This window comes from Thermobia domestica, chromosome 1 (assembly GCF_964235325.1).
Source record: "Thermobia domestica chromosome 1, izTheDome1.hap1.1, whole genome shotgun sequence".
NCBI lineage: Eukaryota > Metazoa > Arthropoda > Insecta > Zygentoma > Lepismatidae > Thermobia > Thermobia domestica.
The window spans coordinates 106,841,261-106,859,049 of NC_137454.1; the positions used below are offsets into that span (position 1 = coordinate 106,841,261).

At 36.3% G+C, this 17,789-nt stretch overlaps 1 protein-coding gene across 6 annotated transcripts in view; it reads left to right on the forward strand.

Moving 5' to 3' along the window:
* Hsf (Heat shock factor) overlaps positions 1-17,789 on the forward strand; it is an 86,093-nt gene that overhangs the window by 20,535 nt on the left and 47,769 nt on the right. For all 6 annotated transcript variants that reach the window (XM_081761700.1, XM_081761719.1, XM_081761729.1 and 3 more), the window contains exons 3-6: positions 2,279-2,403; positions 8,957-9,157; positions 10,388-10,534; positions 15,044-15,291. In XM_081761700.1, the coding sequence (XP_081617826.1) occupies positions 2,279-2,403; positions 8,957-9,157; positions 10,388-10,534; positions 15,044-15,291 (721 nt within the window). The remainder of the gene's footprint in view (positions 1-2,278; positions 2,404-8,956; positions 9,158-10,387; positions 10,535-15,043; positions 15,292-17,789) is intronic.

Below are 17,789 nucleotides of genomic sequence, written 5' to 3' on the forward strand. Positions count from 1 at the left end.
AAAACTATGCCGAAGGTTACGGAACAACAAATTGTGATTCAGAAACAATGTTTAAGAACTGGTCACCAAAACGTTCACCGCTACAAATGATGTACTGTGCATCATGGACGATGAGACCTATTTTACATTAGACGGTCACGAGTGGCAGCCTAAATCGTACTACGATCTAGGAACTGGTGATGTTCCTAAATCAGTGCGTTTTTCTCCTAAATCAAAATATCCACAAAAGGTGTTGCTATGACTTGCGATAAATGAAAAGGGACTCTCTAAACCGCAGCTTTTCACCATCGGTCTTGCGCTAAACACTGAACGTTATGTGAAGTTCTGTCTGCCGAAAGTTAAACAGTTTATCAACACGTATCATCGTTGAGACAATGTAGTGTTTTGGCCAGATATAGTCAGCTGCTACTACGCTACAGCAAGTCTTTCAGCCATGGCACACTATGGTATACGCTACATACCCAAAGATCAAAATCCTCCGAATGTTCCTCAACTTCGGCCTATTGAGGACGTTTGGGCAAATTTAGAGACAAGTGTATGCTAATAATTATCAGCCAACATCCGTTGCAGGTCTTATCCGGCGGATCCGTAGATGCTTGAAAGAAATTTCGCGTCATCCATGCAAAAAAAGTTCCCCGCAATTGTCGCAAGGTCAGCAGATATGGCGTAAATGTGTTTGTACATTAAAGTTAACAGATGTCATTCTTGTTTAACAATCAGAGAACACATTGCGGATGTTCCGTGTGGCAAACGGATCATAATTTTGTGCATTTTTTTCACCATACGTTATTCGTTGTTTCAACGCTGAATGTTCTAGTAGGAAACATCGGAATGTGGTGATTAGTAAAATTTTACGCTTATTATTCATTATAGTCGAAGACTAATGCATAATAAAAACAAATATTGGTTAAATACATTAGAGGAAATGGGAGAATTTCGAAGAGACATGAAAGTTGTTAAGTATGTTGAGAATCGCAAGGGATCGAACCATAAACCGTAATTACAGATAATAACTACCACTGGACAACCATGAACATTGTCATGATTAGTGGGGGCACGGTGGCTCAGTGGTAGAGTACTTACCTCTGATGCGTGGGGTCCCTGTTTAAATATACATATTCCTTTCGGTTTGACACACAAACATAGTCAACGTCTTGCGAATGAAATCAGAAAAATAAACACACTGCTGAACAAGACTGCAATTATTTAATATAAAAACACATTGACTAAAATGTAAACTAAAATGTGTTTTTATATTAAATAATTGCAGTCTTGTTCAGCAGTGTGTTTATTTTTCCTTTCGGTTTAAAATATTTTTAGCACTTCAGCTTCCTATATAGGAAATTATCAATGCAATTTCAGACGAAAAAATCTTATACTTTAAAATAGTACTTGAAAGTTTTTAATTTCACTTCTAGTAAATTGATTGGCCTTGTGACATGTCTTGGTTCTTCATTGTTGCTTACACATGCTTCTTTCGGCCGATCCCTCATACATAGCCGAAAATGTAGTATATAGTATATTATCAAATTTTTATGTTTTAATTTTATAGCCGGCAACTATTTATACATGGAGCAAGATTAAAAATGAATTGACAGTTCAAAAGCACGTGTGTTCGGAGGTTGCGTTATGGGGTTTTAAAATTACCAAGAGAGTGGTCAATGATAAACATCGTGGTGGTAGTTACTTGTGGATGATTTCTATAGGAAGGGGCAATATCAATACAATGTTGCCTCTGTGTAACACATATTTAGAAGTCTTTGACAACTGAGATGAAAGGAGCGAGCGCAGCGGGATATTCACGATGTGGCACAAGGACAAATGTACTACTCCAGATGTCAATTAGTTTCTTATTTCGATCTGAGTGTAGTTGTACACTTTGGCTTACATTAGTTTCAGTATTCATTGTTTGTTACATGTATTGTTTTATAGATAAAGGTTGATTCAGTCACCTCCTTCTCGGTATGTTCTGCATATTAAAAATAGAAGTATAAAAGAAGTTTTCTGGTACTGTTGTCCATCCATGTTGAACATTAATACAAGAAATTTTGAAGTATTGTTCCCTAACTTATACATAATAGAAGATAATTTTAAAATATAATACCACAATTTGAATTTGGGAGGGGGGGGGTTAAGAAGAAAACCATCAGTTGTGTAATTTTACAAGAGTATAGATACAGTATTCTCAAAATCTAAGTGGGAATTGTTATTTTTTTAATAATACTGAACATACGAAAGCTTTTTTGATATTACAAGATTTTTTCTATATTTTGTTTAGATGGATTTCATAAGGTTGTATCTGTTGAATCTGGCGGTTTAAAAGTTGAAAAGGATGAAATGGAATTTGCTCATCAATACTTCATTCAAGGCCATCCATATCTTCTTGATCATATTAAAAGAAAGGTAAGTGTTAGTTCCTAGTGTTATAACTTTTCATGTGTTCTTTTCTGTAGAAGAATACGTTTAAGTGTTCAAGTTTAATCTTTGTTTTAGAGTAGTAGAATCCTTGAAATTGTCATAAACTTTAAATGATCCCAAATAAATTATTTCGTCAGGTAATCTGTATTGTGGTTATTCTCATGTAGCGAAATAGTTAAAAGCGTGGTGCTCCGTTCGATTCTGATGGGGACAATTTTTCTGTACGGACCTAGGATTGTTGGGTATACTATCGATATTGTACTTAAGAAATATTGAACTCCACTTGGAAAGTCAGTAATAATGATATTGGAATTCGATACGCTGATCTTGTGGCAACGAACTGAACATACTCTCATGTGACAGGAGCTGAAGCGCTAGGGAGTTCAGTTGTTACTCATATCATACGTTTTAATTGTAAAGATTATTCTTATAGTAGAGATTTGAAATGTTTGTGGATATCTCTTCTTATCTAAATTCACAATTATGGATTTTTTTCTCGCCTCTCTTGAGTGTAATGTTGTTCCGAAAATCAATCTTGAGATGCTCCTTGTAGGTCTTTCTTCCATAGAGGCTAAATCATCACACGGCTTATATTTGACTTTTTACTACATAGACTATTCCAACGCCTGTTATGCGTTTGCTGCCTAGTATATATGATTATGTATATTAAAATAATGAAAATACTTGGAAAAAAATGCAACTTACTTGCATAATACGGCAACTGACCACTGTTAGCCTGCAGAACAATTCTGATTCGTCGTGGAATTAAGGTATGTGAATCACGGATTGTTTCGAAAGGAATATTGTACCATTCTTCGTGCAGTACAGCACTCAGCGGGAAGGTTTCACAAGTTGTCGCTCCGATCTGATTGCCACATAGCACATCTCATACAGCATCATGTGAAATGAAAATGAGTAAAATTTAAGGTGCTGTGGTCTAGTAGAACAGGACCTACGGGGCTTCAACATTTTGAATGAATATATATATATATATATATATATATATATATATATATATAGAGAGAGAGAGAGAGAGAGAGAGAGAGAGAGAGAGAGAGAGAGAGAGAGAGAGAGAGGGTGTCCGGGTAATAGGGACGAATAAAGTGCTATAAAACTAATATAAAATATATTGATTTTTTTTATGAACACATTGAGTAACTTCTCCCATTTATGTATACATACACATTAGGTAATTTTCTCACATTTATGTATGAAAAATTGTATCCGGCGTATGACCACCCAAGGCTGAACGGCAATGAGCAATGCGTTCATTGAAATTTGCGATGACGCGTTCACAAACGTCTGGTGTAATGCCATTAATACCCTCGTAATTTCATCCTTCAGTTGTTGTATTGTCTGTGGTTTGTTCACGTACACTTTAGATGTCACGAATTCCCACAAAAAAGTCACAAGGGGTAAGATCGCATGATCTGGCAGGCCATTCCTGATTTCCTCGCAAGGAGATAATTTTTTGAGGAAACTTTTCATTCAGCAGACCAATTGTTTCACGAGATGTGTGACAGGTCGCACCATCTTGCTGAAACCAAAAATCGTCATTTTCAATTTCCAATTCATCCAAAACTGGGAAAAACAATCTGAAAGCATGTATCTGTAACGGTCGCCGTTCACAGTGACGCCAGCTCCCTCATAGTCTTCTAAAAAGTACGGCCCAATCACTCCTCCTGCCCAGAATCCACACCACACAGTCGTGCGTTGAGGATGCATCTGTTCTTCCACAGTCACTTGCGGATTTTCTGTACCCCAAATTCTGCAGTTCTGCTTATTGACGTACCCACTGAGATGGAAGTGTGCCTCATCTGAGAAAATTATTCTTGTGAAGTTCTCGTTCTCCACTTGTCGAGCCAATACCCATTGAGCAAATCGATGTCGCTTTCCATGATCTGTAGGCTTCAACTCTTGTGTAAGTTAAATCTTGTATACATGCATTCTCAGATCTTTCGACAGGGTTTCATGCAGTGAACTTGGTGATAAATTCAATTGTTGAGCTCGTCGGCGAACTGATTTCATGGGGCTTACGGTCACACTGTCACACACGACAGTAATGCTTTCTTCTGTTCGAACAGAACGCGGTCTTCCAGTTTGCTTAACATTTAACACTGACCCCGTGGGCTCAAACTTCAGGACCAACTTCCGAACTGATGATTCAGTAGGAGCAATATTGCGTCCAAGTGTCACACGCAAATCTCGAACATTTGCCGTGGGACTTTTCGTGTTTTTGTAATAACTTTTAACCACTTTGATGCGTTGCTTTGTTGTCAAACGCTCCATGCCGAAATAAACACCAAGTAACAATGCTCACCACACAGGCTACTAATCGGAAGGATAGAGGATAACAAACATGGTAAAACTGCGTCTGCCAACCGTCATATGACAAAATGGTGCGAAATTCAAATTCGTTCTTATTTCCCGGCACCCTCTCTCTCTCTCTCTATATATATATAATGGAATTATATACGTTTTAAGTAAATATCTTGAAAACCGTTAAATCAATCAAAACAAAAGGTGCACAATATGAGAACAAAATGCTGTATCAAAAACCATAAATAGTGATGCCATAGATAAAGTGGTGTTGCCAACTCAGCATAAGAGTATTTTGTTTGAAATAGCACCTTATACAAATGTGCACAGATTTAAAATAAACTATTATTACTAAACATAACAGTAAAATGTAGTGGCACAGTGTTGCACACTGTTGGAGCTACGTGTGCTGAAAATGTGCAATGGAGAAGTCTGATATATGGCTACAGAGGGTAGTAAAGGAATGCATTAAAAAAGTGAGGGATCTGCATTAGCCCCGGTGAATAATCAGACATCTCGCGAAAACAAAATGTTACACGCAAGGAAACAAACCCTTGTTTTCTAAGTCTCTGTAATCTGCTTTTCCAGATTATCTTATCCAGATTTGATAAAGTACTTTCTTGGTTTATGTCCTTCGTGTTAAGTGACATATTCTTTTACTTTCTGAGATCCTCCGTGGCTAAGCGGTTAGCGTACGCGCCTTTGGCGTGGGAGGCCCGGGTTCGATTCCCGGCGGGAGCTCATGTGGTTCGGATTCCACGTTAATCAGTAGGTCCACGTCTCATATAGCCTCGTTGCTGAACGGGACGTTAAACTCAGAATCAACTCAACTCTTTTACTTTCTCCCCCACACATGATAATGATTGTTACTGTACACCATATCAGTACATTATATGATGATATACTATAATATTACCATATTCACACTGGAAATATAATTATTTCATTACTACCTCATTTCGCTTTTAATCGGCCTGAATAACCATGTGGTCTAGAAGGCTAGGCCACCGACTTTTTTGGAATCGCGGGTTCCAATCCCGCCTCAGACATGGAGGTTTTTGCTTATCACCTTTCGTCTTTCGTAATGGTTCGGATCCCACCTTACACTGTAGGTCCCTTCGTATATAGCTTCGGTGCTGACACAGGACGTAAAAATGACATCACTCAATTTCGTTTTACAATTCCGCCAAGTGAACTTTGTGGTGGACAAACACCGTGTGCGTGGGTTTTCTCGGGGTTCTCCCGTTTCCTCCCACTTTCTTCATTCCACCATTTCATTCATCACGCATCATCACCGTCTCCTTTAGCCTAACCGGCATAACCGTGGGACGTAAAACTCAAAGATTTCATTTCATTTTCATTTTTCGTTTTACAATTGCATCAATCTTTTGTGACACTGCTGACATTTTGCTGTGTTATCCTATCGGTGTTATTCTGGATTTGAATTGAATTCATAATATAAGACCCAAATTCCTTTATTACCCTTTGTTGCCACATATCATACTTCTCCACTGTACACGTAGCACACGTAGCTCAAACAGTGTTCAACACTGTACCACTAGACTTTACTTCCATGGTTAGTGATAATAGTGCATTTTAAATCTGTGCACATTTGTATATGGTGCTATTTCAAGCAAAACATTTTTATGTAGAGTTGACAACACTGCTTCATCTATGACAACATTGTTTATGATTTTCGATACGGCGTTTGTTCTCATTATATTGTGCATCTTTTGTTTTGATCGCTTTAACGGTTTTCAAGATATTTACTTAAAACGTATATAATTCCATAATATATATATTCAAAATGTTGAAGCTCCGTAGGTTCTATCCTTCCCGTTCATAGCATCTTAAATTTTACTCATGTTCATTTCTCATCAGGGTGTCTATAGGTCACGAAAGTCACGAATATTACGAAATTTAGCTTTTGGGTCACGATTATATATCTATATCTGTACAAATATAAGAAGTAGAGACTGGAAAATTTTGTTCTACATCAAAGTTCACCACAAACACCATAAAACATCAAAGTTCACCACCAAAAATGTGTATGGTCGGCTTTTGATGCTACCAAATCGCAAGCAAAGCACTCTTCTATCGCTTGCATACAAATTCGGCCTAATTCGCACCCAAATTAGCTCTCGAAAATAATACGAAATTTTATGATTTGGTTAAAAAAAAAAAAGTCACGAAATTTCATGTTGGAATTTTAGTAGACACCCTGCTCATGATGCTGTATCAGATGTGCTATGTGGCAATCAGATTTGAGCGACAACTTGTGGAACCTTCCCTTGTCAGTTCTGTTAGTGAAAATGGAGGTGTAAGCTCCAGAAGAGGTATTCAGTGTTGAGGTCTGGAGATTGTGAGAGCCAAGAAAAGCGTTGTAGTTCATCCGGATGTTCATGAACGCCTTAGCAGTTGCAGCAGTGTGAATTGGCGCTTGAAATTGTGATATTGGCAGGAAACAACATATGGATCACACTTCACAAATGATGATCTAAAATTTCTCATAATCAGTGGCAGTGATGTGTTCTGTAAGCGTAAACATAGGATCCACAGAATACAAGGAATTGCGGTCCACAGCATCTTAATCTGACGTTGTATTTACGTAGGGAAGAGACGGTTTGGAGCATAGCTTTGGGCATCCGCCATACATAAACATGGCCTGTTGTTGGAAATATAGTGCAACAGATCTCATCGGACTAGATTACACGTTTCCAATAATTGGTGGTCCATGTTCTTGGTTGCACTAAATATCAAGAATGGCATGCAATTAATTTTTTGCGCGAAAAGATTAATTGTGGTGATAATCTGTTAGCTTAAGTCGGACTGGGTTGCAATAAACTGTTCCAGGTTCTGATTGAATTCTGCCGTCATTTTTGCCGTATTAGCTCTGTGGTCTTGGTGACTCCTTTTGAATGCTTAGTGATCTCCTTTACTGAGACTTCTTTTCTGTCCGCTATTACGCTCTTCCGATGTTGTTTTTGTGAGAAGTTATATAGACAGCATCGCCTTAGACACCATTTCTCACGACACACCAAACACACTTGCAATTTTAGTCACATCTACACCAACTAATCACGCACCCATAATTTGGCTTTGTTAAAACTCAGAGGTCTTACCTGCTGCCCACTTCAGCACGTCTCTGTTCTACCTCCACCTCACTACTCAGATAACTAACGCTGGAAACGGCCTATGCCAATCCGGACGTAAACTCTGCCCCGGAGGTAAAAAATCAAGAATTGCCATACAAAGTTTTTGCAGACAGAATGTGTCGCGGATTTGCCGGCCGAGGATAAGTGAAGGAAGAGACAGTTGACCGAGGAGTCCAAGAAATTCGAATCTGTGAACTTCTTGGGAGTTACATGTGCCGCAATCATGATATTTAGAATCTTCTGGATCGAATTCACGCTAAATACAAGCTGAGGATTATGCAAAATCTGAATGAGGACGGTCAGAATATCAGTCTGGAATTCTGTGAGTTGATCTTCAACTAGCTACAGTGTGATTGATGCTGCAATACGGACGAACATCACGTTCTCAGGAGGTTCAACTTTCCACATGTTCAGGATGGTGAACTGACATAACTGTCGAGTCTGAATATCGACGATCAAGGAGAGGAATAGCTCAAAAGTGAACGTGTAAAGCCTTTTGCCTGTAGACCATCAAATCGAATCTTATTTCTTTAAAGAAAGTACGCACGCGTCTTCGACGCGGAAAGCCGGATTCGATTTCCAGCGAGAGCTCATGTGGTTCGTAACCCACGTTACGGGTAAATCTACGTCTTATATAGCCTCGGTGCTGAAAGACAGACTAATATCCAAACAACCAACATCGAAGATGATACTGGGAAGGACGTTATCTTCCTTAACATGCAGACATTCCACCTTTCCCAAATGGTTGCACTAAATATCAAGAATGGCATGCGTTTTCAGCTAATCTTGGGAAAGATAGTACATTTCTAATGTTATCATTTTTGTATAGGAATGGATGTTTTTCATTTCCTATTTTTTTTTTCTTTAAATTTAATGATTCACGACGAGACTGTCATTGTACTCCGTGGGGAAGTGCAGCGTTCTTAAACAAGGGAACTGATATTTGTCATGTAGATCACTTGACACATTGAGGAAATATAACCATGGATAATATGTTTATCGTGATTGGTAGACTTATTTGTTAATTTTGTTTTGAAGAAGAGTTTTTTTTTCTTTCTTTTTAGATTCCAACCAGCAAAATTGAAGATGGTCGTATCAAGTCCGAACTGGTGACTAAAGTCCTTTTAGATGTGAAACAAATGAAAGGACGTCAAGAAACTATGGATACAAAGCTTAGTGCCATGAAGAGAGAAAATGAAGCGTTGTGGCGGGAGTTGGCTGTTCTCAGACAGAAACATTTGAAACAACAAACAATAATTAATAAAGTAAGTAATCATTTTCTTAGGATATGTGAATTTACTGTATGAAATAATACATGTAATTAAAGGGAAACTGTTTGACAAATATGTTTCATATTATAAAAGTACTGAACCACAAGCTTGCTGTCCCATCCTATTGCTGAAATGAACGATGTAACTAAAATAATCGAATTTACGGTAATTCCAGTGTTTGCATTGTTGTCAAGAATAAAGGTAAGAATTGAGATTTAGATAAGAAAAAATCAGGTAATATTGATCTCATTAAACTTCAATTCTGTCACATTCAGTCTCCCGGGGTCAGAATTTAATAGAAAGAGAACCTTGATTTCTCTGGAAACAGGGAAAATGAGCTCGAATTTTGGTCACGTCTGCATTATTTAATTACTTAATGACGCAACGATCTTGGTGACATTGGTCTTGGTTATCCTTCCCGCTGGGCTAGTGGCCAGCGCGCGTGCCTTTGATTCAGGTATTCCCGGTAGGAGAGCATTGATCATGTTACACGATGGTTTTACCTTAAACTGTAATCCTGGTTTACTGGTGATGCTGAAAACGGACACTAACTTCAACAAATAAACAAATGATTATTTGACAAAATAACAGTTATTTCAAAATTATACAGATAACCAAATACACGTGAATACTACATATATATAGTTTCATAGTAAATTTTACAAGTAACTCACTAAAGTACAACTAACATTCGAAGTTCCATATTTTAATTAAAGATAAATCCTGTAACAAACAGTTGAGCAATATTGCAAATCCCTCGAAAATTGTAGGTGAATCCCCGAATAACTAAGAAACACAGAAAACTAGATATGTTACTGCTGACGCAGAACTCAGTATCGGTAATAGAGTACTACAGGCGTAGTGAAAGACCAGAGTCGATTTTCATCACACCTTCTTCTGAAAGACTGATAGAAATAATTAGCCAAAACTCTTAAAACAATAGCAGAACGTTTTCTTTTTTCTTTCTTTTTTTTTTCCTTTTTTTTTGTTTTTTGTCTTTTGTTTTTCTTCCTGACGGGAAATAACTTGGATACAGTTAAATGTTTATAGTAATGTAAAAGTTTTCACAGATAACTAAGGAAAAAGAAAGGGAAAAAACTGACTGATATTGTTTACATTATTTAATTTGTTCCAATACTGTATTTCGTTAACTTGAGAAAATGGAACTTTACTTTTTAAGTAAGGTATTTATATACTAAATAAGTTAATGATCTTCTCTTCCAGCTTATTCAGTTTCTTGTTAGTTTGGTGCAACCAAATCGGGGCTTAGGCTTGAAGCGTAGATATCCTTTGATGTTAAATGATTCTGCACATCAAGCATCAAAAATAGCCAAGTTAAATGAGGATGGATCTGAGCCAGTTCCAATTCCTGTAAGTACCTTTTAGCTTCAGGCTTTCTGTTGTAGTTAGTATACATATATACTTGTTCTGTAGAGAAATTCAGAAAAATAATGAATGTTGGGGAAAAGGAGGGAGAGGTGTCTTCTGTCAGCGATTCTGGTTATAAGACATTATCAAGAATATAGTAAGTATAAATTATTCTTAGAAAGTGAAATCATCATTTTGTGAATTATGATACAGTAATTCATATAATCTTTTATAAATTGAATACTTAAATCTTTCATTAATTATCCTCAGGTAATAAGAAAAGTGGCTTACTTCTGCCTCTCTGTGTGTTACGTAAAGTTGAACATTACCTTTATCCGAGTAGCTGGAGCATCCTACTTTCGATTTGTTATACAATGAAATGGGAGTCATTAGAAGTATTTACAACAGATTTTCATTTCCTACCATTTAACCCTTTAATTGGCAAGCATTGAGAGCATTACCATTATAATATTTAGTTTGCTTTTATGGTTGAACCATGTCTTCCTGATCATAATTTCGTAATTTTTAAAGTATTTTTGTACTTTGGTTACAAAATACAGGATGTTTATTTCAAAACGACATTGCCATAAAATAGTCGTGTGTGTAGCTACTGAGCAGCATTGCCCTATTATGGTCAAATATCATAAGAATACTCTCAGTAATTAGCAACAGTTTCGTTGAAATATTTCCCTACAGAACTAGAAACCACAAATAAAATAATATAATAATAATGATAATAAACAATAAAAAGAAAACAAGGGAACTTTCGTGGAACGTAGGAGATAAAGCTTCTACAATACTAAATTTACTGTCCCCTGTTGACGAAGATTAGAAGTATCTAAAGAAGCGACTCGCAAATCATGTATATGAATATTCTATGAAAACAATAATGCCAATTAAATGATCACTGAAGTTCTAATTCATGCGGATAACGCAATAGAATGCGACGTTGAGAGCAACAGTGCCAAATAAAGGGTTGAATGTTTGCAATCTTAAGGGAATCGGCAAAAAAAAAAAAAAAAAAAAAAAAAAAAAAAAAAAAAAAAAAAAAAAGTATTTTAAATCATTCCATGGTGAACTAGAGGTCAATAATGGAGTCAGTTAATTGTGATAGTACCCTGTACAGTCCGCAGCAAAAAAACCTGCACAATTGTACCTGTACAACTGTACAATTGTATATAGGATTCTGGAAATGCGTAAACATAACACAATACTAAGGCCTATCACATCAAATCACTGCATTACTATCGTACGTATTTATTATTTAAAAAAAAAAAATGCATAGTTACGCCCATTCCAATATATTGCTGAAGTAGTAAATATGCATTCTTTTTAAATAGTTCGATTCGTACAAGAACTTTTGAAACGAGGTAAAATTTGTACGGCTAATTTCTATCAGTGAAATGAAGTTGTAATACTAATAGATTTGCTTGTATTTAACACTCAGGTATGCTCCATCGTGGCTACGTGGATTATACACGTATTTTCTGTATGGTTCTGGGTTCATTTATCTGGAGGGTTTGTGTGCCTTAGATAAAACCCCGAAAAATGGTTAGTATTCCACTTTAAAATCAGTATGCCTAGTTTCTTAGCTACGGTACTGGAAAGGGACGTTAAAACTCGATTGGTTGATTTGGAATTTAGCTAGCGTCCCTTTCATCATTGAGGCTTTATGAGATGTAAACCTACAGTTTAACGTGGTATCCGAACCATGACCTTCCACTGGGAATCGAGCCTGGTCTCCCACGCTGAACACTCGTACGCTAACCATATAACCACGAGAATCAAATTATAAGACACAGTTGATCGTGTAGCAATTGATACTTTTTCCCCCTCTATAATTATTAAAAGTAAGTATAAATATGTATCAGACCCTAGAAAAATAATTTTATTTCTCACAGTACATTACCTATCCCTACATTTAAGCATTCATGTCTACGAGCTTAAGACTCTCCGCTAACATTATTGGGCACCCAAATTTATATACTATACAAAAGGTCTTGAAAAATAATTTTTAGGTCATATAATAGCGTTCTGTAAATATTGTATGACTTACTTTCTACATTCGTGATAGTCTCAATTGTCTTTGAGTTATTTACTGAGGTTCAGGAAAGTGGGGGTGAGCTTAATGAAGAGACTTAACTATCCCCATGCTTTATTTCGTTGACGCTAGTTCATTAACTCGTAATTATCATCAAAACGTTGTCTAATCATATTTGAATGAAACGCCTATAATTCGAAAGAGCCGTGGCCAGGGGAAGCCACATTGATAATTTGCAAACTGAATATTTGATGGGGGGGCGCGGTGGCTCAGTGGTAGAGCGTTCACCTCCGGTGCTTGGGGTCCCTGCTCCGATCCCAGCTTGCACCGTGTGGACTTTGTGGTGGACGAACACCGTGCTCGTGGATTTTCTTGGGGTTCTCCCGTTTCGTCCCACTTTCTTCATTTCATTCATTTCTCATAATCACCGTCTCCTTTAGCCTAACCGGCATAAGCGTGGGACGTAAAGATAAAAGATTTCATTTCATTTTGAATATTTGATGTAACTACAGTTATTTTATTTTATTTTTACATTTTGTAGCAAGTTTATTTTTAAAAAAGAAGCCAGTACATCATCGTTATGAACTTAATATATGTGTGTGAACTTTAACATTCCCTCTTTCGAACACTGGACTGTTAATTCAAATTATGGTTACCGTTTTCAAGATATAACATTTTGAAATCGGATGAAGACTTGAGATATATACCTTGTGTATCAAATATCAAGATAAAAGCATTTTGCGTAAATCCGATTCTAATCATAATGTAGCATTTAAGAGTATTAAACTGGAATTTAGTCATATATCAGTCACTCCGTCGTTCGGGTATGACAGCCAGTCAATAGGGAAGAAAAAAATGTTTACAAAACTAAAAGATCGTCGTAAATCATAAACAGTTGAAATAGTAATAACTTTGCTATAGTAACTTATAGATGCTCCAGGATGCATATTTAAATAATATCAATTCACATGTTGCTGTTGAGTACACTTCCTTACCTGTCTTGAAAATGCTGATAGCTGCACAAATTCGACATTTAATATAATTTTCTAAAGAATCTTAAAATTTGGAGGTACAGAGGGTACCTTTTGATTTTATTGATCACTTTGGCTCACCTTTCATCTGGTGCTTTTATATTCTTGTTAAAATTTAGTATTTTCTATAGTTTGACCCGCACTGAGACCATGGACTCGAACGCTACTACTGCAAAAATGGAGCATAGCATATAGAAAGTACGAAGTTTTAACAGGTATACAATAGCACCGGATGCAAGGTGAGTTCGTTCGTATGAATTACTAGGTTATTTGGAATTTCTTCATCTAATTTGAACTTTCCGGGTGTCTTTTATTCAAGAATCTTCATGCACTGCGTATTGTGAATTTTACAGGGATTGTAATGTAAAAGACTTGAAGAGCGATCTTATCAGTAAACTCAAGAGGTACTCCTGTTCCTCCAAATTATCAATCTTATTTAGAAAATTATATTAAACGTCTAATTTGCGCTGACAGCTATCAGCATTTTCGAGACATAGGTAGGAAAATGTATTCAGTAGGAAAATAAAATCGAAATTAAATGTTTGCACTTACAAACAAAAAGCATCTAGCTGCTCCATAGAACACGCCTTAAATCTTTCTGCTACTTCTTCAGTGATTGGTGATGCCGGTGAAGATATCAATGATGTTATCCTAACTTCTGTCCATGTCCAAATTTAATTTCGATCCACTCGTTTGTATGAAAAAAGTCTCATACCTATCTTTCTATAAATGAAGGTTTTTGATCTTTCACTTTATCGATTTTATGCTTTGGATCTTTTTAAGTATTTTGATAGACCCAGTGTTGGGGCATCGCTGTGTTTGGGATGATCGTCTTCAATGTAATGCGAGTGTTGCTCCTTTTCCCATGCCAATATAAGTGTCTTGGCATGTGCATGGTACTTCATAGATTTGTTCAAGCTGATTAATGAAGAAACTTTTATAACCTGTTGAGTTTTTCTGGGGCACTGGTCCAGTGTTAAAATTACACTTCCTTAGAACTTTTTGTATTTTGTTTAAAGCGAATAATATATATATATAAACCATGATATTTTGTAAGAGCAAAAACTACTATCTTTGGAGTTTATTGCACAAAGATTGGTTTTCACAACTTGCATAATCTGAACATTTTGTCTATGTTGAGAGATAACGGAATTCAAATACGACATTAAGTTCGTCATACTAACTGAGAGAAAGTAACAAAATCTGACCGAAGCTCTAAGTAACATTAATTATTATGTACTAATAATAAACTGCATTACAGTTCGAACAATTTATATTGCCTTCGTGATGGGTATACTTGATGAAGGCAATGAAAATTACCAAAACTGTAGTAGTAAGTTCTTTGCTCAGACGTTAAATTGATTTCATAGTTTTTCATAAGTTGTGCTACAGTGTTAATGTTACAAAATGTGACATTTCAAGTTTCGTATTCAATTTTAGGGCAGCCTGAGATCACCAACGGGACCTGTTATTCATGAATTAGAATCAGAAACAATTGTTCCTGACTCAGAATTTTTGCAAGACCAAGAGACGGAAACTGTCAGCAAAGAGGAAAATGCAGCGGCCAGTAATGTAATGCTAACTAGTGATCCAGCAGGTGAAGCTGTAATATTAACTAATGACCCATCAAATGGTAGTGAAATATTAACTACTGACACAGCAGATGGAAGCGAAGTACTAGCGGGAGAGTAAGTATTAAATTCATTATTTCATATATTGGTCTGAGATGAGTTATGCTAATAATTCTGTTAGTTACATGTAATGACTGGTGGTTGAATTTGGTTCAGATTCAAAGCACAAAGCCCCAGAAAAACAGGCTGCGTGTGCTGGTAGCCAGTTGTTTAAAATGGACCCCGCCAAACAGACAGTTGATATTTGAATCCCTCCAGTATAGCGTCCGAATTTTAATAGAATTATATCTTGATTGAACTTCTTATTTTTTCCGTAATATTAACATAATACTTCGAAAACTGAATAAAGCAATGAAATGAGACTAATAGTTTATAAGTCCCACGATTATGCATTAAGGCTAAAGGAGACGGTGATAATAATGTGTAAAATGGTGAAATGAAGAAAATGGTTGGAAACGACAGAACCTCCGAATAGAGATGCAAAAAAAACAGCTTTTTTGAATCGATGGTTTTATGCACATAAAAAGACGGCTTTTTTGGGAAAAAATACGAGAGTTTTGGAAATTTTTACTTTTTTTATTTTCATGATTTTTCTATTTAAATAGCTTTCTTATAGTATACTTACTCTAAAGTTAAATAAGATATCGTGACCTAAATGCTATATTTCGCTCTGGAATTCACCATCATGATGGATGGAACACATGTTTTATGAATTAAAGCAAACATAAAGTACGTAGTATTTGAGGGCAACTGTAAAGATATTTAACTTTATTTTAACTTCTGAGTTATCGACATTATTTTCTTTTCTACATCATTTCTTTTTAGTCATCCGTGTTCCTACTCTAGCTTCTAGCACATTAGTTAAACTTTTGTTTTTTAATATATGCGTCAGAGCGTACGTTTGTCAGTATGTAGCTGTGCAATGATTTAACAATAATCTTCCGAATACAAACTTGAATACCATTTTATACAAATAATCAGTAGCGGATTCAGAAAAGTATTTTGGGAGATGTTTCTCTGCTTAATGTTTGTTATTTCTAAAATTTCCTGATTTTTATTTGGGAGTTTATGAGTACAAGCATAACTAATATTTCGTTTTGTTTGTATATTCAGCAATAACCTTCCGGATACAACCTTAAAGACCATTTTATACTGATAGTCAGTGGCGGATTTAGAAAAGTATTTTGGGAGGGGTTTTTCTTATTAATGTTTAGTTTTTCTAAAAATACCTAATTTTTATTGGTTTTCTAAAAATACCTATTATACCTAAGGCATAACAAATATTTCGTTTGTTCTAGAAATTCTGTAATTTCGGTGTACAAGCTTCACCCGTAAAACATCCCCACCCTAACCCCCTTCGCAAGTGCGTCACTGCTGATAATTAGTAATAACAACGATTTAAAAACGAAAAGAAAGGAAGTCGGCCAGAACTCACAGTATACGCCTTATCTCTACATTCACAGATACAATTAAGAAACACGTTTGTCAAAATGGTCGAGTGCGCGGTTGAATCCCGGACTTCCCGATAGAAACGCAAAGCTAACCACTCACTCATGTTTGTTGTGCAGTTGTGCTTAACTTAAATATATTCTCTCTCTCTATGGCCTATGGAATCCGAAGGTTCAATGCCGCGTTCACAAAAGCTTTCCACTGACTTCAATCCTTAGCCAACTGGATCCAGTTTTTACTTTGTATTCCTATTTCTGCGAGATCCATTTTAATATTGTCCTCCCATCTGCGCCTAAGTCTTCCTAATGGACGTTGTCCGATTGGATTTCCAGTTAAAACTTTGAAAGCGTTCCTACCTTCTTCCATTCTGGCTGCATGACCTGCCCACCTGAGCCTCCTAGACTTGATGACCGTAGCGATGTTTGGTAAACCGTATAAATTATGCAGTTCTTCGTTATGAAGTTTCCCTCATTCCCGTTCCTCTTACATCCGAATATTCGTCTCAGGATTTTATTTTCAAATACTTTCAGTCTGCGTTCTTCCCTCAAGCGACCATGTTTCACAAATCTTAAAACACAACAGGCATGATTATCGTTTTATATATTTTAAGCTTTAAATTCCTCGACAGAATTCGCGACGACAAAATACTTTGGACTAAATAATAACACGAATTTCCTGATTTCAGTCGACATTTAATTTCTTTGTGGATATTGATCCCAGATATTTGAAAGTATCCACTTTGTCAAAAGTATTATTTGATATTTTAACGCATCCATAATTTTCCATTTTCCGTTGAACTTCCATGTACAGGTATTTAGTTTCCTCTGCATTTACTTCTAAACCAATGTCGCTGCAAGCGTTTAATAAGGACTCTGCATTTCTTTCTATTGTTTTCCGGTGAATACAATTCAGCTTTAGGGCCTGGTTGCTATCTTTAATCTTCCTTATAGCGTACTCCGGAACAAAGCTGAACAATAATAGCATAACGCATCTTCATGTTTCAGGCCATTCTCGACTTGGAAGCTCATAAACAAGAATTTTTCTGCTCGGACTTTACTTTGGGATTCATTTAAACACATTTTAATTAATCTAACTAGCTTTTTCGG